The 26469-nt window shown below is 37.5% G+C and overlaps 1 protein-coding gene across 2 annotated transcripts in view; it reads left to right on the top strand.

The window, feature by feature from the left end:
- LPAR1 (lysophosphatidic acid receptor 1) overlaps positions 1 to 26469 on the top strand; it is a 141157-nt gene that overhangs the window by 50578 nt on the left and 64110 nt on the right. For both annotated transcript variants that reach the window (XM_058523759.1, XM_058523757.1), the window contains exon 2: positions 6586 to 6745. In XM_058523759.1, coding sequence (XP_058379742.1) covers positions 6701 to 6745 — 45 coding nt within the window. In that variant the 5' untranslated portion in view covers positions 6586 to 6700. The remainder of the gene's footprint in view (positions 1 to 6585; positions 6746 to 26469) is intronic.

Genomic DNA, 26469 nt, shown 5'->3' with positions numbered 1-26469 from the left:
TATACTGAATCTCTATTTTCTGTGCTCCATAGCTGTAGTCTCTAATCAATCTAATAATTCATTATAAGCACATGTGATTTTTCTCAAGTCTGTCTTCCACAGCATCAACTTAGTTTTCTGCGGTGGCACTTCTGCCTGTTATAGTTTTAAATTGTTAGTTTCGGAAATGATATTATTTTTGTTTATTTTCCTCTTTTGCTTTTTTTAAATCAAAGTTATAAATGTTTATAATTTAAAGTGTCAAATAGCTGTATGAGGCTTGCTAAGAGAAAGGAGTTCCTTTCTCCCTCGCTACCATTTTACCTTCACCATAGCTACCTTTTTCAGTTGTTTTAACTGCTTCATTTGGTATTTGCATCGCATCTCTAAGATTTTTACTTGTACTTTTTGATACATCACTTTTAAATATTTATAGACTTCCCATGTGGAAGGTGAGCCGTACACGTACTCCCATCCTGTACCTCATCATCCTAATATAGTTAGATTGTGATTTTGATTAGGCCATTATTCAGTGTTAATGTCATAATAACCTTGTTAATGTTATTCACAATTCATGTTATTAACGTCTAGTTGAGTTATGTAGAATTCTATAAACCTTTTCCTCTTCTGCAAATTCTTTGTTCTCCTTTAAGTTTTAATCATTCTTTTTATGTTTGCTGAGTTGTCCATGTACTTGTTACTCATTCCACCCCAAACTCCATCAGTTCTAGAAATCTTTCAATATATCCGGATGGACAGTTATTCTGTTAAGGCTACTTTGTGAGTCTTCTTACCTGTCCTCCAGGGATCTCGTTTCACAATTATGCCAGGAATTCCCTTTGTTTTTCTCCCGTATTGAACTCCTGTTCCTGGATCTCATGCCTTCCTTTTTCTTACTTTCCTCCTCCTTTTACAGAAGTACATCCCCCGGTAGAATTGTAGGTTGTAAATCATTTTCTTCATTGCTCCCTCATCTTCTAGCTTCCAGGTTGTTGAGAAGTCCAAAGACTTTCTGATTCCTAATCATTTGTGTATGAGCTCCCACACACATTTTCTGATAGCTTATAGGATTTTAAAAAATCTCTAGCGTTAAAAAAAGGAATCTCACTCTGATCTGCTTAATGTGGGCATGTTAAAATCAATTGAGGTGGGCAGGTAGGCACTCAGTGGGCCCTTACAGTCAATAAACTTATCACTTTTCATTTCAGGGAATGTTTTGAGTTAGTTATTTGATTCCACACCCCCCGCCCCCCGTATTTCGTTTATTCTTTGATTCTGGAATTGCTCTTATTTGACTATTAGATCTCCTCGACTAGTCCTCTAGCTTTCTTGTTTTTACTGTTCTATTTTTCTTCACTTTGTGTTTTGCTCTACATTTTGGGCAAGTTTCTTAACTGTATGTTCCAATCCCTCTACTGCATTTTGAATTATCAGTTTTTAAGCATCCTGTTTTTGTTTCAATGGGTATAGAGTCTTCTTCCTGATGTTACTGTTGGTAAGTCTCTTCATCTGCTCGGATTCCGGAGAGAAGATTCTTCCAGGCTCAGGCCTTAGATGATATAAGGCTGGCTTCAGATGCTATTTAGCTTTGGTAGGGGGAATAGATACTAAGAAAGACGAGTGATAGCTCTGGCCTTCCTATATCTCATCTTCTTGATCTTCCAGGTTTGGGGTTCAGAGCTTTTTCTTCTGGATTTCTGCCAGACTATAGAGCTCTCTGCAGAAGGATACACAATTTCAAGTCTGATTTTTTCTATTTGATCTAAATGGCTCTATTTATATATATATCACTTTTCTAAAATTTTGAGGATAAATTTTGAGGATAAATCCTTTCCTGGTTTTAGCACTGATGGTTTCTTCTTTCCCCTTTTAGTACTTTTTGTTCATCTGTTTCTTTTGGGGATGGAAGCTTTGAAATCTTTACCCACATGGCACTCCCCTCCCCACCACCAACCACGCAAGCTCCGGTTTATCTTCTGCTTCACTAATACCATTTTCTGCTAAGACCATTTTTATTCTACTTTCTGCTTTATCAACTGCCTTCATTCAAGTTCCTAATTCAGATTTTTCTTTCTTTTTTTGGTTAATGCAGACTCATTTCTGATCGCCTATATTTTTTAAAAAGTTTTCTCTTTTATAATGTACACTTATTTCTTAAGTAAATATTTGCTCTGATTCTAGAGTCTTCCCTTCTCTTGAACCATAATATTTTTCACTTGCCTGGTGGATTTGGATTTTTCTCTGTTGCTTCTCCTTAGAGAGGGAAGACTATGCATCTTCAGCATCAGGTTCTTTCAAGAGACTGAAATGAGTCATTGTTTGACTCAAGTCCAGATGAAGGAAAAAGGTTAGACTTATAGTAGATTAACTTGCTACTAGAAATTCGTCTTCCTATGAGGCCTCGGGAAAGAGCCAGCATCAGCTGCAGAAGGAATCAAAGGGAAGTTTGCCTCAGAACTAGACACTTGCTTTTAGGTGTTTGGTATGGCACTCAGTAATTAGCAAGTTCATTGTCGCTTGGGATGGCTGCCCATGTCAGAAGCCAGCTGGTAGTGTTTTTTTCTCCCTCACATATTTTCTGGGACAATCATGATGGCCACATGTAAATGAGAAGTAAATACAGCCAATGATTACTTGCTTAGTGGGAGCCAGGAACCGCTTTTAAGGAGTGAGTGTATTTTAAATGTACTCCGTCTCTCCCTGGTTTGGTTCCCTCCATCTCTCATTCCTCTGAACTAGCGGTATCATTACGAGTCTGTTGGGATCTCATTTGCTTATTTTCTGTCCATGTAGTTGCAGTTTCACGTGAAGGGGATATTGTGCCTAAGTCCTTCTGTCAGCCTCTCCTGTGGATTCTTTCCAGTGTATATTCCTGGAAGTTGAAGCAATAGCTTAAACTGGGATCCATCTGTGGCTTATTCGGGATATTTCCTATTCTTATATTTAGTTGGTTATTTCTCTAGTAATCTGGCACAGAAGAATGAGTCTACGTAGCTTTCTTATCTGTAAGTTGTATTTTATATATCCATTTTGAATTGTAGAGGGGGATATTGAGGTAATTTGTACCCGGTGACTATAGGGAATGGATGAATGGGCAAATAAGTAAATAAACGACAAAGCTCATCTTTTGCAAGTGAGGGGCATTAGAGGTAGTTTTGTGGTTTTGAGAAGAATGATATAGATTAGAAGAAATGCCTAGAATGGGAAATGGAGACAACAAGGGAAGAAGAGGGGAGACAGTAATAGTTCAAGGGCATCTGGGGTTAGTGGGGCCAGTCCACACTGCTTTGGGGTTTTCTGCAGCTGGAGAAGCCATTGGAGCTCAAGCAAAGGAAATGGAGAGTTAGGCTGAACTGCAGGACAGGTATCCACATACTGGGAAGAGTTCAAAGAGGGATGTATTTCTTTAAAAATTCTGGGCAACTCTGTAGTTGACAGTCTGGGGCTCTGGGAAAGCAGGAGACTAGTATGTCAAAGTAAACCAGCTTACATGGCTAGAGATTGAGTGGTATTATTGTTTAGGATATTCTCTTTTTTGTCGTCTAGTTCCCCCATGATTTATGCATTTTTGTAAATAGATTTCATAAATGTAATTTGAAGACATCACTCCCATGAGAGAGCAGATTTATACCCTTTGAGGTAGTTTTGCTTTGCTCTTGTATTTTCAGAGTTAAGTAACCATACACCATTTTATAAAGGGCTCTTATAATGTAAGAATGGGTTCAACAAAAGCCTCAAAACTAGAAAACTAGATCTGTCTTAAATGCTTTACGGGAAGGCAGTTAATTTTCTTCTTGAAAATATGAAACTAACAATCTGTATTATCTATTATATATCTCAAGGATATGTAACATACATCAAAACTAGGGACACATCATTCAAGTTTTATATAGATGAGAGCAGCATAGGATTTTCTGTTTCAGGGTTTGGGGAAAAACAGTTACTCTGCAGGACATCTGACTTGCATCTTGCTTCCTTCAGGACTGTGTGAAACTTTTGCTTAAAAAACCTCCAAGTGGGGCTGGCCCTGTGGCATAGCGGTTAAGAGCGCGTGCTCCGCTGCTGGCGGCCCGGGTTTGGACCCCGGGCGCGCACCAATGCACCGCTTGTCAGGCCATGCTGTGGCGGCGTCCCATATAAAGTGGAGGAAGATCTGCACGGATGTTAGCTCAGGGCCAGTCTTCCTCAGCAAAAACAGGAGGATTGGCATGGATGTTAGCTCAGGGCTGATCTTCCTCACAAAAAACAAAAAAACAAAACAAAACTCCAGGCACTTTCTACCTCTTCTTAAATTTTGTTCACTGGGAGGGTAGTCTCTGGAAAGACGTGGGCCCTAGAGCGGGTCCTGGATCACGTCTCAGCTCCCTCATTTCCCGGCCATGTGACTTTGGGCGTGTTGAACAACCTTTCAAAGCCTCAGGTTTCTCATCTGTGAAATGAGTTCACAATATCTGCCTCAAACTGTCTGTGAAATGACTGCTCCAGGGCTCAGCAGCTAGTAAGCTTTCATTAAATCCCACTTTCCCCCTTTTCTTGTCGGCAGTGATGCCATATGGCTTATTTGTCACATCCATTTCTATATCCCTTCCCTTGCTCCAGGCTAGGTGCTCAGCATTCACGATTCGGGCAACACTATGTACTCTGAATATTGAAACTATTTTAATGTTATGTTGCTTAAGGACTTAGCTTGGCAGAAATGATATCGGACCGGAGCACACGGTGTGAGTCTTTAGGAATAGAATCTCACTTGCCTGCTTATTTTGTTTTTTGGCTATTATGCTATTTATATATTGATCTGTCCACCCCACATATGATAGAGCAAGATAATGTGAATTGTAAATACGTGAGAAGGAAAAATAAAAAAGTAGAGGTGGGCACAAAATGATGCCAGGAATAAGTTCAGTACAAAACAGCACACCATGGGTCCTATAATGTTCTCAGGGTAGATATGGCACTCGAGCGGCCATCATGAAAGAGGAAAGGCACTGCCACACACGTATCTCTCTCTCCTGGGCTGTTCATTTAATTCACAGTGTGATAAACAGCAGGTCTTTATTTCCCCCTAAAACTGGAATCAAGGAGAACATCAGTATTGTCTCAGAGCAGCTGTGGAATTTTGTGTGGACTGTTATACCAAAATAGCTTTACTTCTTATTTGTTAATAAAAATAGTCACTCTAACAGAGGAAAGAAAATAGGAAGGTGCCACAGTTCTAAACAATTAAAATGTAAAGTGGTTAAAACTATAGTATGAAGGATAATACACAAAGACAGGATAAAAATCAAAATCTGAAGTTCGTGTAAGTTGCTGCCGAACCTGGATTATTTCTTAGGAAACGGGTCTTCTGAGGTTATGTAACTTGCCCAGCATCATCCCGCTAGTATAGAGGATTTGGGTCAAAAGATTTGGATTAAACGTCCAACTCCACCATCACTCCTGCTCAAGAGTTGGATCTTGTGATCCTGGTTCATTACTTTCATTGTGATGAAAAGTATCATTTTCCAATAGTTTAAAAGTGTTCAGGTATCATCTTGCATGCTGGTGAAACTAGAAAGTGTATTTACAAACAAAAAGCTCCCTGAAGGCAGGGGCCGGCTCAGGATTACTCATGAAGGCCTTAGTTGCCGTGGATGCTCAATAAGTATCTTTTGAAGAAAAGGATATGGTTAGGTGGTATGAAAACCTAAAAATGAAAAATTCTCTTAAAAACTCCCGTTCTGGACTAAATTGCAGTATGGAAACAGTCACATCAGTCTTTTGACAGAACTTGGGCCGTGCTTTACTGCAGGGAATTTAGTGTCTTTTTGAACTTTCTTAATAAACTTATTAATAATGGAGGATTTGGTTACACTTTGTATTTATCTAGCATCCTCTCTTTAAGGATGTCAAAAGGATTGTAGAAATGCACTCCTCCTCACATGTGTGGATGTCTGACTTACGAAGCCCTCCACCAAGTACCTGACTCGTTCTTGTGACCGACTCCTGTATCTTTGGGGCGTCTTGGCTTTCTTGAATCTTGCAAGTGGTGACTAAGTTTCCCGAGGAAATATAAACGCAGGACATGTTCACTTTCTTATGTTTCATGCTGGACTGGGAATCGGTGGTTGTTCTAGTCCTGGTTCTGCCATTAACGAAATGTGTGATTCTAGTGCCTTTTCTTCTCCAAGTCTGTTCTTTCATCTGCAAATGGGCAGACTTGAACTGGCTGATCTCTAAGACACTTGATGGTATCATTTGCCCTTTGTACATAAACTTGTCAGGTCTCAGTTGTGGGTTGTTTAATTCCTTTTTTGTTTAATAATGGGATGGCTTCTCCCCCTGGCCTACTCTCCCCATCCTCACAGCTTGAAACTATCTCGCCAAACCATCTAGCCAACATGCAGAGTTGAATTCAAACTATGAAAATACATCAACTTAACATGATTTGGAAAATGGTACAGAAGTCCTGGCTCTGAGATGTTAGATGCTCCCTACTGGGTTCTTCTTTTCATTAAGGTTGTAGCTGGCATTTGGTAGAGGGGATTTTTGCTGCCTATGGCCAATGGTACTTCACTCTCATATGCTAGTCCTCTCAGGCTAAATGTGGGTTTTCCAATCCTCTTCCAGGTACACAGTTTCTCCTAGCATGACTGCGATCTGATCAGCAACCACGAGAATTGGACTCCTGTGTCTGGCGCCGTAGTGCTGGGGCCTGGTCACCGCCCACAACTACAGAGCTGCCATGGCTGCTGCCTCTACTTCCACCCCTGTAATTTCTCAGCCCCAGGTAAGTGATTCAACCCAGCTTAGGTTTGAGCTAATCATAGTTTTTTTTAATATTTAAATATTTGTCAAATATTCAGAAAGTGTGTTTACTCTAGGAATCGTGTATTATTCTAATGATCATTTGGGGGTATTGGGATCATAGTGCTTTTGTGAGGGAGATGCTGTTTAGTTCAAGAAGCAACTGGAACAATGAGCAAGTGATTTTACTGAACTGGCCTCTGTTTTGGTTTTCAATGCTTAGGATGTCGGGCTGTTACTACAGGCGTCAAACTCCAAATCAAGACAGTTGGTAGTAAATCCTACTGCTCTCCCTCTCTTGGCTTTTTTAGGGTTTAACGAAATGTCTCAGAACAGTTCTAAGCTTATAATAAGTTTTCTGAATGCTTTCTCATTGTCCTCATCCTATAACGATGATTATTTTTCCTTGACCTGTTCTAGGAACTTTGAAAAGGAAATGCAGTTCTAGAAACTTCTGAACAACAGTAATATGAGTTGCTTTTTCTGTCCAATGAAGAATAGTAGTATGGCAAGGACATTACCTTTGTTCAGATTATTTTACAATCTGATCTATTCAGGTATTAACTAGACTCCTTCTGTCCCAGCGGGCAGCGTGGTACAGTGGGGAGACAGATGTTGGAGTCATTAGACCTGAATTCACATCCCAATCGCTGGATAAGGAGCCTGAGTCATGCTAACCTCGCTCAGCTTCAGTTTTTTTTTTTCAGCTTTGGTTTTTTCTCGTGTAGTCGTACCTTTTTCTCGTGTAGTCGTACCTCACAGGATGATTTAAATGAGAGAATATATGCGAAGCACTTAGAAGATCCTCAACAAGCGTAGTTTCCCGTTCGCTCTTCCTTCACCCTTTCTTCCTCCTTTTGGAGTGTGACCTCCCGTCTCGTTGATGACAGTCATTTTTAGGCCAACGTTAAAGAAAAAAGTCTGCCTTTGAGCAAGAGCCATACTGGTGGAAATTTGAATCTTGATGATACAGAGTGTGGTTCCACACTTTTGTTCTGTATCATTTTCCAAGCTACTAAATTTTGTAGGTATTTGAAATAGGGGGGTGTATGTGTGTATGTGTATGTGTGTGTGTATGTATATGTGTGTGAGAGGGAGGGAGGGAAAGGAAGAAGGAGAGAGAGAAAGGAGAAAGGGGCCAAGGGGCATTGTTACTTCATTTGCTATAAATCCTTTTTTTTGTCCTCTAAAAGACCTTGGAATTTTGTCATACGGATAAAGTCCTTGCTGTTCCTTAACATTTTAAAGCTTTTTGTATTATTTTCCAGGATGTTTAGTGTTCCCACCTTCGTGTGTATTTCTTTCTGGTAAAGGGATCATTGCCTTTTCTACACTTCATTTACTCTGAGTGTTTGGTTTCCATTCCTCTCAATGGCGTTTTTGGTGCTCGAGAGACTTGGTGAATGGGTAAAAAGGTTTAATGCCTGTTACCTGAGGTCACCATTTCAAAGTCCACTGCAGCTGTTCCCGTCCAATGACTACTCTTTTGTGAAGTGAATTAGGTCCTAGTACAGGTTTTCTGGACAAGGCATTTCAGCATCCCAGTCTCACTGCTGTCATTTGTCAGTATTTCCAACAGCATCATCTTATCTAAACATCTTCCATCTTACGCAAGCTACTATGAGCTGGTGAGTAATAGAAATATTTTTAAATGACTCATTTAATTAAAATGTTTAACACTGCCCAAGGTAGAAAGAGGTCATATTTAATCTAAACACTTGAGGAAATGTGTACTCTTGTAAATTGTCTGTGGGAAAGTAAATTGGTACAGTCACTCTGGATGGTAATTTGACAGTGTCTATTAAAATTATATACCTTTGCACATACCCTGTTCCCATCTTGGTATCCACATTAGAAAAACACTCATACATGAGCCTAAGGAGACATGCATAAAGATTGAAGCACTAGTTGAAGGCCAAGAAATACAAAACTTTCTAATATTCAATAGAGGAAGGACTTAATAAAGTCAGGAATGTTGATATGATTTAAATACCACGCAGCAGTTAAAAAATTATAGATATCTATCCCAACACAGCTCTATCTCCTCAAGATATCTTATGGAGAGAAAAGAAAGCAAGATGCAGAATAATACTTACAGGAGGATATCATTAAAACTGTGAAACAAGACCATATGTTTTTAGCGATAAACATATGGTGTATTAATGTAAATGCATAGTGAAAGGTCTAGAACACACATTGTCAACAGGAATGCTGTTGCCCCCAAGAGGGCAAAAACTGGATCTTTGGAGATGGAAAAATCCCTCCAGAGCTTAACCCTACCTGATGAAATCCTATTCCTTTGTATTTAATTTCTCTCAGGGAGAATTTAATTAAATTTTTCTTCTTAAGAGTCACCGATGCAAAAAAACAAGTCGAGAAATACTTGTCTAGAAGGATCCACAAGGCTCTTCACTCACTGCCTGGGTTCAAATCCCGGCTCCAACATTTACTAACTGAGCCCTTACGGGGCGTGGGGAGTGGAGAAAGGTATTCACCCTCTCTTGCTACCATTTCCTCATCTGCAACAAGAGCGTAATAATAATAAAGCCAACTTCATAGGGTTGTTTTAAAGATGAAATGTGATAATGTGTAAAACTTAGAACAGTATCTGGTGCATATTGCTCCATACATCTTAGTTGGTGTTATTGTTCAGCAGGTGCTGTGGCAGGTCTGGGTATACAAGAATAAATAAGAAGCAAGACTTCTGCTCTGCCAGAGTTTAGAAATGTAGTGGGAAATATGCAGATAAGGAAACAAAAAATGACAATGCTCTGTCACAAGTGCTATGATATAGGAAGCATAAATGCCTTAGGAGTAGAGTGGAATACCCAGGAAGATCTTGGAGGATCAGGGAAGGCTTCTTGAAGGAAGACTACCAGGCTGGGAGCTTATGCACGAGTATGAGTTATTTTGGTAAGGGAGAGGAAATAGACTGTGTGAATGTCAAATGTCCCAAGATGTGCGAGAGCACAGCGTTTGGATGTTAGTTCCGGATCATTGCAGTATAGTCAGGCATGTGGTTGTAAGCAGTAATGTGCTAGAGCCAGCTCTGCCAGCTCACAGATTTGATTAAGTTTTCAGGAATTTAGTGAGCCGATTGACTTCATGCTTGTGATTTGAAATCAGCTAGGGTGGAGTATTTACACTGTGGAAATTGGCCAACACAGTCCCTCGCTCCTAAGAGCCCATTGTTAAATATTTATTGGCATACTTCTGATTGTAGAGGAGGTGGATGAGTTAGGTGACAAGGTTGGAGAAGATTTTGCAGGACCTTGTAAGCTGCATTAAAGAATTTCACATTAAACATGAAGAAGCCTGTGTAGCTTTTGAATCTTAGACCTGGGTTCAAACCCTGACTTTGGACGATTTTGTTGAACAAGTTCATTCATTAATCTCAACCAGGCTAGTGACTTCCATTATTTTTACCAGATGTTGGGAACAGTAGTAGCCTCTGATAGCTGGAGGAAGTCAAGCCCACTTGGAAGGAGCCAGCTATAAACTGGTCACAGGTAGAGGTAGTGTACGCTTCTGGAGAGACACAGACCATTGGGTCACTTCCCGGGATCCTCTGGTCAATGATGGACCTCCTGATTATGTCAGCTCCTCACATGTTATTTGTGCAGTCAGATTTTATTCCAAGGCTGATTTACCCTTGCCCCTAAGCCTGTATTGATGTATTCTCTCCTATTATCAAGTCTACCCCAGGTTCAGAGAAGGTAAAAGTAATTTAAATACAGCATCTCGTTGGGCGAGGCATAACACGCAGCTCACTCAATCAGCTTAGGCTGGCATTGTCTGGCACATCAACTTCATTCTTTTAGGGTGAGTTCAGGGACCTGTGTCAAGATAAACCCACATTCAAGCGTGAAAGGCCTGACAATCCTTTTCTAAGGCAAAAACAACAAGTGAAAAAAAAAAGCTTTTGGTTTTGTTTGTCACTCTATTCACTTGGTAACAAAGAGCATTTTTCTAATCAAGGCTGCCTAATACTAGATATAAACTAATTCATATGAACAAATAGCCTGTGATTGTCTCAACAATAACAGGGAAGAGAGCTTTCATTGTCACTCCTACTGGGATTGCTGGTGAGTGAAAGATCTGCCTTGTGCTTTGAAGTGGGACAAGTTTGCATTCCCTGCTGTACTCCCGCCTGGACCGTAAGACGGATTTTTGTTTTCTTATGCTGAGAGAGCACCTTGTTCTTCGGAGGCTAAATGAATACTGAGGCGAAACTGGGCTAGCAGCAGCAGGAAGACTGCGTGTGTAGCTGATTTATGGTTCTGCTAGTCCAGACACTGATAAAGGGCTTCCTGACCCAAAGGAAGCTCCAGGGATGTGTTTGCAGACAGAAACATGCTCATCATTAGGTTAAATGAATGCTTTCCCACCCTGTGGATGTGGGGAGATGGAGAAGGAATAGGAAATAAAAAAACTTCCCACTCTTAATGACCATTTTCTGTTGTTAGGACTCTGTTTAGCATTACTTTAATTGTGGTTCATCCAGTTACTGTGGGTAGAGTATGGATTAAAAGTGTTCTTTTCCTTTTGAATGGAAGGGTCAATAGTTCAATACATGAATTGAGTGGTTTGACCCCTCTCAAACCCACAACTGATATGAGAGACCAGAATGGGTGTCTGAGAACTTTAAAGGTATTCAGATCTCACACTTGTGATTCCAGTAGGGAATCTTTCCCATCAGGATTTTACAAGGTATTTCATTTTGTCTCTCATTTTCTAAGTGGCTATCCTGGTTTTAAACCAAGGAAACAAAGATGTTTTGATCCCTCCAAATAATTTCCTGTAGCTTTCATTAAATAAAGACATGAATTTGGGTAGATTCTTTAACGTCTTAACCAGCACATTTGTTCTAGTTCTTATCCAGTGTTCTGGTACACCGGTAGGTCTCTACTTGTTGTCTGTTGGAAAACAGATGTTTTTAAACATCATTACCAATAGGTTCTCCTGACAAAATCCATCATATTTCCAAAATCTGTGTCTTAGAAGCTTTATTTCTATTAGAGAAGGTATACTTTTGGATTAAAGCAATTGAATTCCATGTTAAATGGGTTGCGTCTTTTGAGATTGAAAGACTTCTGTTTTTTTAGGACTTTGTATTATAGTGGTTTTCAAACATTCACAAGAATAAAAAGAATAATATAGTGAATCCCGATATAGTCATCACCTAGATTCAACAATTATTCACAATTTGCTATACTTGCTTCATTTTCTCCCATTTTGGGGGAATGAATTTTTTATTTATTTATTTTTTTTGCTGAGGAAGATTCTCCTGAGCTAACATCTGTGCCATCTTCCTCTGTTTTGTATATGGGATGCCGCCACAGCATGGCTTGATGAGCGGTGCATAGGTCCACGCTTGAGATACGAACCCACGAACCCTGGGCCACTGAAGTAGAGCATGCGAACTTAACCACTATGCCACTGGGCTGGTCCCACTCTTTTTTCTGTATGCTAGCTGCCACCACAGCACGGCCACTGACAGACCAGTGGTGTAGGTCTGCACCTAGGAATCAAACCTGGGCCGCCGAAGCAGAGCCCACCAAACTTAGCCACCAGGCCACTGGGGCTGGCTGGGGGGAATGAAATATTTTAAAGCAAATCCTTGGCATCGTGTCATCTCATCTCAACCCTTATACATCAATATATAACTCTAAAAAATAATTCACTTACATAACCACAATACCATTATTACACTTAAAATTAAAAACAACTCTTTAATATCATTTTATGCTCATCCATATTCAGAATTCCCCAACTGCTTTTCTAAAAAGGGTTTTTGCAGTTGGTTTGTCAAGTGTTATCTTTTAAAAACATTGATTAGATCAGTTTACCCTTCTGCATAAAACATTCAATGACTTATAAGGTTTAAAAAGGAAATTCCATCTTCCCCCTTTATTCTCTAAGTGAGGAAATAGATTGACATATTAACCAGAATATTTCACAAGTGAAGAATTAAAAAATGAGACATACGCTGAAGGCTCCAAATAAAGGAATGGTTGCAATTGTTAAATTATCAGCCTCTAAGGTAAGGGATCATGGATGTCGTGATAGCACTTTCTTTTAGACTTAAGTGTGAACAACTAATTGCAGTATGAAGTTGTGTTTCCAGTGCCACACGATGAAGACATAGTGGGGTCTGGCTTCACCTAACATGGAGTTGAGAAAAGAGAATGCATGAGCTTAGATCTAGGTGAATTTTGGTTCAAATCCCATAGCTAGGGGATCTTCCAATATAGGTGTCTCTTTCAGCTTTATTTTTCTTAATCGCTAGAATTCAAATAATGCAGACTGTGCTCGCAAGTTTAAATGGCAAAGTATCTGTTAAGTGCTTTGTACTGTGTCATCCCCTTAATAGATTCCTGACGTATGTTAATTCCTTCCTTTTCCTTCATAATTATTCTGGGAGTTCTTTACAGGGAGAAAGTGGTTACCTCTACATATGGTCTGTGTATATGATGTACTTATGTAGTATGCCAGAAGGTCCATCAAAGGAAAGCCAAGTTAGATAAACACTCTACGGAAAACTCCAGTGTGTTGCCAGGAATAAATGCACGTGGAGATAAACATTGAGATTTCTGACTTACTCCACCTTGAACCATGTTATTATTAGAAGTTAAATTTGTTCTCATATTGCAATTTAAATTCATCTGTGTCCCCTTTTGTGTTTATAAACTCAGGTCAAGTTTGAGAGGCTATCTTATTTCAGAATCTGAGGGTACATTTCGAGTTTTCTATTCATAAGACAAAATTGTACCGGGATACTTAGCATGAGCCACAGATGAGACTTTTCACATTTGTTTCTTTCTCTTTCTAATACATCCTTTCTAACTGGCTTAGTCTTTAATGGTGAATGGAGCTAACTTTTTATCCTTCAAAGGGGTGTGGCTTTCTCCCTCTTGCTGCCCATTGTGGTGCGGCTTGCCTGTTTTCCTTCTGCACTCCTAGCTTCTCCAGCTCTTTTTATTTCAACTTGAGTTGCAGCTTTTCCATGAATCAACACTAAGGTGGGACAACGCCCTGCTGTTTTTACCGGCCGAGGAGCTCATAATCATAGGGTCCAGGGGATTTGTGTCTTTTAAGAACTGTACCTTGCTGTAATAAGACTGTCATTTAAAAAATCAACCTTCATTTGCTGTGTGATGATACTGCTATTTGGTAATTGCATAGCATCACTTAAGAACTGCCCTTAAGTTAAACTTATCCCATTTCATAAATGATTATCCTAGGCAGGCTCAGGCTGGGAGAGAAGTGATAGCGCGTTGTTACCTGCTCCTTGGCATCAGACAAAATGTTTATGAAAGGGCCAAGGAGCAGATGAGTGCCTGAAAGGCTAGGTTGGCAGTGAAGCAGTTTTCAAAGATTCAGACCACCTTTGGGAGCAAGAGCTCCAGTCCTGCAGGAAGGAGGGGTAGGATATGGTGGTTGGTGAACGAGGTAGCTGCCTGGTTTAAAAATATTTGCACTTAGATGAACTTCCACCAGCCAGCATAGGGAGGTTTCAGAACCTTAGCTCAGGCCTGGAAGGAAAAGCCATTCGTCAGGATTCAGGTTTGGGCCCCAACTCTAAGGGCTTTGCATACTCTAGAACTCCTTTTAGCATTCCCTTAATGGTGGTTGATCAGGTTATGGAAGTAACCTGGCTAAAACGATGAAGGAGGACCCAGGAAGGATCCTGGCCCTATGGTGAGTGTTCAGGGCTTACCTCTGACATGCTGGATTGCCTGTGGATGACCAGTGGGAACGAAGGACTCACCAGTCATGGTCGGGCTTAGCTCCCCGCTCTGTGAGACAAGGCAAGATGGAGAGACTCAGCTGCTGATCGGCCCACTGTCTTATTCAAGATTAGCTTGGAAAAGTTGGCCAACACTGAATCTGCAGATGGGAATTCATACTCTATGACAAGAAAAGGGAAAAGGAACAAGATGGCAAATGATGGGGAATCTGTGAGGATTGCAGTCCTAATTACACCATGGTGTTTTTAGGAATATACGTTTATTCTTATGAGAACTTTTTTGCATGATTTTTCCCTTAAAATTATTAAAAATAAATTGCTTTAAATATTTAAAATATTAAATGTTGCCTCTTTGATTGCACATCTTATTCCTTTCCTCTAAGCTAGCCACAGAAAAAGAAAGCATAGACAACTGTTTGTAAGAATAAGAGTATAATAAGTGTAGAATACAACAAAAGCTCAAAGAAATAGGTATACAATCCTATTTTTAAAAAATTAAACACCTAAACTTGTATATGTTGTATGTCAATTATATCTTGATAATAAAAAAGTAAACAATTGTTAGATGAGAAAATACCCCAAAAGCTATATATCAGTGCATTAAAAGCATTCAAGTACCTAAGAGTAACTCTAAAAATAGGCGTTAGAATTCTTTGAGATTATTTATAAAACTTTATTAATAGACACTGAAGGACAACTTAAATAGATACTGTATCAATGGATTGTAAGATTTATTGATTTGACGTCAAGTCTGCAAAGGCATCTGTAGGTTGAAGGCAATCAGAATAAAAATTCCAAAAAAATTTTGAAACCTCACAAACTGATTCTAACATTATATAAAAATACAAAAGTTCAAAAATAGCCAATATAATCTTGAAGAAGAAGACTTGGTGGGAAAAACTGCTCTTCCGGATATCAGAATTACTTATAAAGTCATAATAAATAAGGCAATGTAATATTTGTGTAGGGATAGACAAACTATTGGAAGAGATAGCCTGGACACCAACTCACACACATCATTGAAAAAAAGAAATCAAAAATGAATTGGAACAAGATAAGGAAACATATTCCATTAGCCTATGAAAAAAATGGGTTAATGGAAAATAATTTTCATTTTCTTCATAGGATTACTTATTTAATTAAATTGCTTTGATCTGTGAGTTCAAGAAGGCTGCACTTTAGAGCTGGTGTTTGGTTTATGAAGGTTCAAGCCGTCTGGGTTACTTGACTGAAAAGTTTCAGGAGAACAGATGTTACAGAAAGAGTAATTGGTACTTAATCCTTAAACGAAGGTAATATTTTTTTCTCCATTTTGCAGATGAGGAACCTGGCTCCTGAGAGGGGAGTGTTACATAATTTATTGAAGTCCTATCACCAGTAAACTAAATAACTGGAATTTGAACCCAGGTCTCACCGATTCTAAGGCCTAAGCTTTCAGCCACTATAAATCTATAATGTTATCTCCTGTGCCCTTTGCTGTCTCCTAAGAAATAGAAATTTTAAGTGAAGCATCATTACGTAATTCAGTTTATATCTATTAATCATTCTTTGGGCCTGGGGAAGTCTGGCAATAGTGCCTGCTGCCTCTCTTCCCCTCTCCTTCCTTCCTCTCCCTCTTTTATTAATAACAGAACCCATTTGCTGTGACTCAGACTAAACTAGGTGGTTTTTTAAAAAATATGTCAAGTGGATGGAAAAATGTAGAGGATTATAATACAATAGCATATCTATTACCCAGCTTTGTAAAACTTTGACATTTTGATGTAACTGCTTTAAAATCTTTTGGGCTTTAATAAATAAGTGATTAATTTAAAGTTGGAGTCCCTGGTACTTCCCAATTTTATTAACCTCTGTCTTAGCTCAGACCATAAATTGTTTATCATCTCCCTGCAAGTGTTTGTGGATATATACATATGTGGGAAAAATATAAACAATGGATAGTGTGTTTCTGCAAGTTTTTCACATTCCTACATGATGTTTGCATTTGTAAACATTGTCTACAAGGACTGCATGTATACCTGTACAAATTGCTTTAGTCATCAGCATATATAAAGCTCTACTTTGTTCATTTACCGCTAAATAGTATACCTTTCTGTTTATATTGCAATTTATCCATTCTCCAGTTGACGCATATTTATTTTGCTTCTAATATTTGGATATTATAAAAGAGTGGCAATGAAAATTCTTATACATGTCTCCTTAGGGATGTGAGTTTTTTTGGGGGGTTAGAATCTCTCCATCATGTGTATGAACGGTGGGTTTTGCCAAACAGTTTTTTAAAGCAGTTGTACTAACTCGTACTCCCACCAGCCCTGTATGGCAGTGCTCACTATCTCTTGATGTTTTCAGACTTGTTAATTTTTGCCAACCTGATGGAATGATAAATTGCAACTGACTGCGGTTTGTACTTAACTTTCTCTGATTCTCTGTGTCATTCTCTTTTCATGTGATTATTGGCCATTAGGTTTCCTCTTATGTGAATTGCCTTCCCTGTCGTTGCCCATTTTCCTAGTGGACTGTTTGGCTTTTCCTTTTTGATTTGTAGGAAGTCTTTACATTTTGCTGTAAACTAAGCCTTTTTTTATGTGCATTGCCACATTTTCTACTAGTCTTCAGCTTTTCTTTTCACTGATTATGAAGTCTTTTGTAGCACAGAAGTCTTGAATTTTTAATTAGTCCGATTTTTTCAATGTTTCAATCTTGTTTAGAAAAATCTCCCTGTTCATGAGGAATAAATGCATTCTTTATTTCCTTTTTACATATGTCTTTATATCACTTGAAATTGATTTCTGTGTATGATGTGGTGTAGATTCAATTGATTTTTTTCGTTTACATGAACAATTATGCCATTTTCCCCATTGATGAGTAAAGCCATGTCTCTTCTGTCAAGTTAACCATTTGTGTGTGTGTTTCTGGCCAGGTATTTCTTTGCCAATATCACAATATCTTTACTATTAACACTTTAAAATAAAATGTGCTTTTCCATAAGGCCTCTAGTTCTTTGTCATCCAAGTTATCTTGGCGACTCTGGTTCCCTTGTCCTTCCATATCAATGTTCAGGAAGCCTGTCAAACTTCATGAAAAACCCTTTTGGGATTTTCATTTTATCACATTGAATTTATATATTAATTTCGGGGAAATTGACATCTTAACATCTTTCTCTCCTCATGAATTATTTTCTCTTTTCATTTATTTAGGTTTTATTGTAAGCTTTTGAATATTTTGACTTATTCCTAGGTACATTAGAGCTTTTGTTGTAAATGTGTTGTTCTTGAAATAATTAAAAAATATTTTTTCTGGTGTTTCTATAGGAACACACTTAATTCACAGGGCTTGAGAGTTAATTCAGCAAATTTGCTAAACTCTAATACAGTTTGTTTATAGATTATCTTGCATTTTATATGTAACTGATTATATCGTTCATGAAAAACAGTAAGTTTTTTCTTTTCCAATCTTTCCTTTTTTTTTTTTTTTCTTATTGTTTTGGCTATACCTTCAGCATGTGCTAAAAGCAATTAGTGATGGAGTCAACTTTGTTTTCTTTCTCTTTTAAAAGGGAACACTTCCGTCAAGTATGACAATTGCCACACACCTTTTATCAAGTTAAGGAAGTTCCCTTTTAATCTTAGATTGCCAAACTATGATGAAAGGATATTAAAATTTAGCAAACACATTTTGCATGTCTAATGATCATTGGCCTTTTTTTCTTTCCTTGAATTTGTTCACGTGATGAATTATATTACCAGATTTTTAAATGTTAAATCATCTTTGCATTTTGGAATAAACACTATTTAGTCATCGTGATATACAATAATATATATAAATATATTTATATATATTTTATTAAATTAATTAGTAAATTTTATTAAATTAATTAGATATTAATTATTAAATATATAAAACATATAAATATATAATATGTCTTATTTAGAAACTTCATTTATGTTCTTAATAATAGGTGATAATTTATTTTACTCTTAATCTTCTTGTTTTTGTAACATGATTATGCTGACTTCATACAGAGATAACCAAATAAACTTTGAAAATATAAAATCAAAACAGTAACATCAAGTAATTTTAGGTAGTTTTCGAAACAAGTCAAAGTAAAATGCTGAACCACAGTAACATGTCAGATGGGAGCAGAGGCATTGGAGTGAAAGCTTATCAAGGGAAGAGGATTACCTTTAGGCTTCAAGTGAAGTATGCGTGTTAAAATATTAAGAATAAGCATTAAAGAATAGAAATAGAAAGTGTAACTCTTGAACCAGTTGAAGTGGAAAAAGGAATACAAAAACTTAATCAGTTCACTTTTGTCTTTAATCTGATATTCCTGCGTCTAATCCTGCTGTGGACTGTTCTGCCAATTCCCACACATGGTATCTGTCGTGTGTTTTTATTCTTTTGGATGATGAATTCATCTTCAGTGGGGCTGATCTGAGAGAATCTTGTGTGGCTGCACTGAGGTCTGGCCCTCCGGAGATGTTTGATGCTTGCTAGTACCAGGCACGTGGAGTGGGAGGGGGATGGGGATGTCACAAGCTAAGGACCGAAGTTTGTGTTACTTTCTCCTTATGTGGGTTCTCAGACTTGACAGATAGTTTGATTTCAAATCCCAACCGTGTGTGATTTGTAGGCTTGGGGTCATGATTTCTGAAGTGAGTCTTTTAATTTATCTATTTCCCTACCTGGAGCCTAAGCTAAAACGGACAGACTTCCTTGTTTTCCTCAGTGCAACTGGGAAGATTATTTTTTTCTGGTCTACTTCTTTTACTGATGTGGAGATCTTCAAGACTCCTAGCTTAATGACTGAGTCTCAGTTCTAACTCAGTGCCTCAGTTAATGCCAAGGGCTCATCCTCTTTTTCCCAATAGTATTTAATGCCCTGTCTCCATAATCTGACTATCTGCTGCCAGGGCTGCTAGTCACCTCAGTTTGCAGCTCTGCAACGCATCTAAAAGACTATTTATTATATTTTTCTCCAGCACGTCTTTGTGTTTTTAGTGAATTTTTCCATTCCTTCCTCTTAGGACCAACTCAAAATTCTCTTTGGAAATTTGTCAAGTATGATGTTATCCACTTTATCTCAGCCTGTGACAGATACAAAGTATTTTCACTGATTTACAATTTGTTTTCCGTAGTTTCTTTTTACGTACCTGTACCTCGTACTCATATACATTGTTACTTTCTAAGAAGTCGCATTTTATGTACTTTTTCAGGTAAATTTTAAAAAATCTAGTAGTTGCATATTCTGTAGCTATTTTGAGGATTCTAGCTTTAAAACATTTTTAGTTTGTGTCAGCATTGTTTGTGTATTTTCTAGTCCTAGTGGCAAATCATTCCACTTTTTAAAATTTTTTTTAATTTGAGGCTCTAAAAAATATGAGAACGATTTTCCTTGTTATTAGAGACTTAATGGCATTTAATTAAATTCTGTGCTCTTTTCTAATCTTTTTTGGGGGGTAGGAAATGTATGGAAGGTTTGATTATTTTAGACTTAAAAATTAGAATTGAAGAGACCTTAGAGATGATTTGTACCTTACTCTACAAATGAGAAAATTGACACTCAGAGCAGTTGTGGGACTTATTGAAAACCACATTAGCTGGTGAGCGTCAGAATGGGAAGTCCCTACCCGTTCCAGTGTGTACTTGAACAGAAGTGGGCAACCAGGTTGGCTTGATGTATGTCTTATTACTGGTCCTTTATCCAGCATAGATTAAAATCTCTCTTTTCGAATATCAGTAGATATTTACATTCTTATCTAAATACTTAACAGGTTTAATTACTAGTCTATGAGTTATGAGTGTTCCCTTTTCCACTTGGCTAATGAATACGTAATTGTCTTTCAGGAGATTTAAAAACACATTGAATGGGCGGTGCATGGCTCCACAGCAGGCACTCCAGTGTGTCATTTTGGTACCCCTGGAAGGCATAGTGTAGTGCAGTGCCATGCCCACACCTGGCAGTCCATAAACGTTTGTGAATGTGCAAATGAACAAATGAAGTGTGTAGTGAAGATGAACACCATATGTGCCTCTTTAGAGTTTAGGCTTGGCAGATTTGTTATGACTTCTCTGGAGATCACACGTAGGGTGAGGTAGATTTCTGAGATTTGGAACATCTGTTCTGCAGAGCAGCCAAGGAAGCTGCCTCGCTCCACCCCAACATCTGAGATGTAATTGGTGCATGTGAAAAGGGCATGAATGTGGACTTCTCTTTTTAGCTTTAAGGACAATTTATTTTTGGAATAATCCTATTTTATCTGTGTCTTTGTTTCTTGGGCAGGGCAGAATTCTGTAACGTATTACAGAGAAATTTCTAATTATAGTGATTTGAACTTTAGAATAATAAACTTTAAAAAAAAGTGTTTGAGTTTTGTGTGATTATATTTTTGTTTTCCCCTAAATTTCTTGCAATAAATATTAATTTTCTAAAGAAGAAAATCATTTATAGTCTTACCTGTATAAATTTCACAAAATTGTCATTCTGTACAGTGTTTATCTTTTCCCCCTATTTTTCACTCTATTTTTCTCTAGTAATATGAAAGTAGTCATCCTACTTGAGTATATTAATTACTCAGTTTGGTGGTTTTTGAATCATCATATTTAAAATTATCTTTGAAAATTATTGTAACAATTTAAAGTAGTATGTTTTGATTCTTATCTGAGTGATAAGAGAAAATTAACAGATATTTACATACTTCTGTTTCCTCATTTTCAAGTTCTTATTGATACAATGATTTTAGTTCCAGATTATTATTAAATTATAAGTATACTTTCAAGAATTATTTTTGACATTTGCTTTAAGTTTTATAACGTATGAAGAGCAATTAGATTTATATGTTTTGTAGGTTGTTGATGTTTGCTGAGAGTCTTTTTATTTCTTGTGTTTTTATTTTTACTTTTCTCATGGCTTATTTGCATTTGTATTTGCTTTAGGAAGGAAATGTAGATGATGTGCTTTCTGAGCTCTCGCATCTCTGGGACTGTTCTTTATTGTCCCTGTGTGAGAACATCAGTATAGTTGGCTGTGGAATTTATGAATCTTAAACATTTTCTCCATATAATGGAGATTTTGATTGCGTATGTTCTGTCCTTTGCAATTCTGCAGCACAAGCTTGGCGATATCCTGTTTGCTCTCTCTCTAGATGTTTGATTTGTTTGCTTTTTGTTTTTGTTTTTTCTGTACTTTTAGAATTTTTAACTTTACCCTTGAGATTCCAAAATCTAACGAAGCTGTATCTAAGTTTTAGTTGCTTTTAATTAACTCTTTTGTAATTTATTTAAACTTAAACCAGTAATCTGAGGTCTTTGTTCTTAAACAATAACTTTTCTTATGTTTCAAGCTTTATTACTTCAGCCTTGTCTCAGTCTTTCTTGGATTGCTAGTGTAACTAGATGTTTTTCCTATACGTGCCTCCTTTCCTTTTATTCTCGTCATCTCTGACCTTCTTCTCTGAGTGCTGGGTGAACTTCTTAAGTATGTCTACTTGCCATTTCAGTTTTCTGGAATTTTTATACTTTATTTCATTTCCTGAATTGCTGTTTTTCATTGAGAAATTGGTTTTCATTTCTTTGTTGGGCACAATAATGGCTTTCCAAAGATGTCCATTATTTAATGTCTGGAACTGATGAATATGGTACCTTACATGGCGAAAGGGACTTTTCAGATGTGATTAAGGATTTTGAGATGGGGAGATTATCGAAAGTTATCTGAGTGGGCTCAGTGTAATCATGAGAGTTCTTAAATGTGGAAGAGGGAGGAAGAGGAGTCAGTGTTAGAATGATACAATGTGAGAAAGACTTGACTGGCCATTTCTGGCTTTGAAGTGGAAGGGACCTATGAGCCAAGGAGTGTGGGCAGTCTCTAGAATTTGGAAAAGACAAGAAAAATTCTCCTCTAGAGCCTCTAGAAAGGAACATAGCCCTGCCAACACCTTGATTTTAGCCCAGTGAGACCCTCTTTGGACTTCGGACCTCCAGGACTATAAGATAATAAATTTATTATTGAAACCACTAAATTTGTTACAGTAGCAACAGGAAACTTATATGATCTCCATGTAGTTTTTACTGGATATTTTTTTTTGTCCTTATAATGACTTGTTCTGTTTTCGATGCTGGTACTCTAATAAAGCATATTGAGAATCAAATCAGAAATATCATATAATTTAATCATTTTCTTTTCCCCTTTTTTCTTTTTTCCATAAATCTGCTTCGGGGGGGAGGTATTTTCTATTATTCTTCTGGATGGTCATTTCCTTTGAGGTTGCATTTTTCCCCATTGTGTTTGATAATGTTTTTCTGTTTGTTGTATCATTATAGCCATGACTACCTTAATGGCTTAGAGTCCCATTATAGTTGACTTGGATTCTCCCAGAGCTTGATGTACGTTTCTGCCTAAATCCATCGGGTCCTGAAGCAGTAAGAAAGCTGATTCACACCACCCTTCTGGCTACTGTTGGAGATTCTGCCAGGGTCTCCTTCACTTATTCTCCAGGTCTGCTGCTTTTTGCAGATGATAGGAGAGGAGATTTAATTCTTTCAGTTCAGTCCTATTGTACTAAATCTATCTGAAATTCCTCTGACTTTTTCTCAGGTATATTGTACCCTTACTATTTATAATTGCTGGTATATTTTCTACTGTTTTAATATTTAGCAGGCAATTTTTATGAAATATAGAGTTCTTAATCAGAATTCTCTTAGTATAGAATTTTATATCGGAAATACACCGTATGTATAATTTATTCCAATTTCCTCATATCACAGATGATAAAACTGAGGTTCAAAAAACAAGTAAGTCATGTCATTAAATATGGTATGGTTTTGAGAGATAAGAGGTGGTGTAGGACTAGACCACATATCATTTGCTGATTCATAGCATGCGATACCATTAGAAACAGTCTGTCAATTTTATTCATCTTAGCATTTTGTGGCTTTTCCTTTTTTTTCCCTATTTTTTTTAATCGTGAAATTTTTGTTGTACATTATTGTTTGTCAGTCACCATATAAATGCATCCCTCCACCCCTTGTGCCCACCTCCCACCCCCCTTGCCCCTGGAAACCACCAAACAGTTCTATCTGTCCATGTGTTGGTTTATCTTCCACATGTGAGTGAAATCATACAGTGTTTGTCTTGCTCTTTCAGGCTTATTTCGCTTAACATAATACCCTCCAGGTCCATCCATGTTGTTGCAAATGGGACGATTTTGTCTTTTTTTTTTATGGCTGAGTAGTATTCCGTGGTGTATATATACCACATCTTCTTTATCCAATCTTCAGTCGAGGGACACTTGGGTTGCTTCCATGTCTTGGCTATAGTGAATTATGCTGCGATGAACAGAGGGGCGCATAAACCTCTTTGGATTGTTGATTTCAGGTTTGTTGGGTAGATACCCAGTAGTGGGATAGCTGGATCATAAGGTATTTCTATTTTTAATTTTTTGAGAAATCTCTGTACTGTTTTCCATAGAGACTGTGCCAGTTTGCATTCCCACCAGCAGTGGATTAGGGTTCCCGCTTCTCCACAGCCTCTCCAGCATTTGTTGTTTTTTGTCTTGGTGATTATAGCCATTCTAACAGGTGTAAGATGATATCTTAGTGTGGTTTTGATTTGCATTTCCCTGATGATTAGTGATGTTGAACATCTTTCATGTGCCTATTGGCCATCTGTATATCTTCTTTGGAGAAGTGTCTGTTCATTTCCTCTGCCCATTTTTTGAACAGGTTGTTTGTTTTTTTGTTGTTCAGTTGCGTGAGTTCTTTATATATTACGGAGATTAACCCCTTGTCGGATATATGGTTTGCAAATATTTTCTCCCATCTGATTTCCTATTCATTTTGATCCTGGTTTCATTTGCCTTGTAGAAGCTCTTTAATCTGATGAAGTCCCACTTGTTTATTTTTTCTTTTGTTTCCCTTGTCTGAGTAGACATGGAATTTGAGAAGATCCCTTTATGGCCAACGACGAATAGTGTACTACCTATATTTTGCTCTAGGAGTTTTATAGTTTCAGGTCTCACCTCCAGGTGTTTGATCCATATTGAGTTAATTTTTGTGTATTGTGAAAGAAGATGGTCTACTTTCATTCTTTTGTGAGGGGCTGTCCAGTTTTCCCAGCATCATTTATTGAAGAGACTTTCCTTTCTCCATTGTATGTTCTTAGCTCCTTTGTCAAAGATTAGCTGCCCGTAGATGTGAGATTTTATTTCTGGGCTTTCAGTTCTGTTCCATTGATCTGTGTGTCTGTTTTGTGAGATTTTATTTCTGGGCTTTCAGTTCTGTTCCATTGATCTGTGTGTCTGTTTTTGTACCAGTACCATGCTGTTTTAATTACTATTGCTTTGTAGTATGTTTTGAAGTCATGTATTGTGATGCCTCCAGCTTTGTTCTTTTTTCTCAGGATTGCTTTAGCTATTCGAGGTCTTTTGTTGCCCCATATGAATTTTAGTATTCTTTGTTCTATTTCTGTGAAGAATGTCCTTGGGATTCTGATTAGGATTGTGTTGAATCTGTAGATTACTTTCGGTAGTACGGACAATTTAACTATGTTTATTCTTGCGTGAAATATTTTTCCATTTCTTTATGTCATCATTGATTTCACTCAATAATTTGAGTGAAATAATTGATTTCACTCAAAAATTATTGTTTTCATTGTATAGGTCTTTCACTTCCTTGGTTAAATTTATTCCTAGATATTTTATTCTTTTTGTTGCAGTTGTAAATGGGATTGTCTTCTTGAGGTCTCTTTCTGTTAGTTCGTTGTTGGTATATAGAACTGCAACTGATTTCCGTAAGTTAATTTTGTACCCTGCAACTTGGCTGTAGTTGTTGATTATTTCTAATAGTTTTCCAGTGGATTCTTTAGGGTTTTCTATATATAAGATCATGTCATCTGCAAACAGCGAGAGTTTCACTTCTTTGTTGCCTGTTTGGATTCCTTTTTCTTGCCTAATTGCTCTGTCCAGAACCTCCAGTACTGTGAATAAGAGTGGTGAGAGTGGGCATCCTTGTCTTGTTCCTGTTTTCAGAGAGATGGCTTTCAGTTTTTCCCCGTTGAATATAATGTTGGCTGTGGGTTTGTCATATATGGCCTTTATTATGTTAAGGTACTTTCCTTCTATACCCATTTTGTTGAGAGTTTTTATCATAAATGGATGTTGGATCTTGTCAAATGCCTTCTCTGCATCTATTGAAATGATCATATGGTTTTTATTCCTCGTTTTGTTAATGTGGTGTATCACATTGATTGATTTGTGAATGTTGAACCATCCCTGTGTCCCTTGTATAAATCCCACTTGATCATGGTGTATGATCTTTTTAATGTATTGCTTTGTTCAGTTTGCCAATATATTGTTGAAGATTTTTGCATTTATTTTCATCAGATATATTGGTCTGTAGTTTTCCTTCTTAGTTTTGTCTTTGTCTGGCTTTGGTATCAGGGTGAAATTGGTCTTGTAGAATGTGTTGGAAAGTGTTCCATCTTCCTCTGTTTTTTGGAATAGTTTGAGAAGGATAGGTATGAAATCTTCATTGAATGTTTGGTAAAATTCTCCAGAGAAGCCATCTGGTCCTGGACTTTTATTTTTTGGGAGGTTTTTGATTACTGTTTCAATCTCTTACTTGTGATTGGTCTATTCAGGTTCTCTATTTCTTCTTGATGCAGTTTTGGGAGGTTATATGAGCCTAAGAATTTATCCATTTCTTCTAGATTGTCCAATTTGTTGGCATATAGTTTTTCATAGTATTCTCTTATAATCTTTTGTATTTCTGTGGTATCTGTTGTAATTTCTCCTTTTTCATTTCTAATTTTATTTATTTGAGCCTTTGCTCTTTTTTTCTTGGTGAGTCTGGCTAAGGGTTTGTAAATTTTGTTTATCTTCTCAAAGAACCAGCTCTTTGTTTCATTGACCCTTTGCACTGTTTTTTTGATTTCACTTTCATTTATTTCTGCTCTGATTTTC

This window comes from Diceros bicornis, chromosome 28 (genome assembly GCF_020826845.1).
Source record: "Diceros bicornis minor isolate mBicDic1 chromosome 28, mDicBic1.mat.cur, whole genome shotgun sequence".
Classification (NCBI taxonomy): Eukaryota; Metazoa; Chordata; class Mammalia; order Perissodactyla; family Rhinocerotidae; genus Diceros; species Diceros bicornis.
Note: the sequence above shows the minus strand (reverse complement) of the source record. Positions and strands in the feature narration are given on the sequence as shown.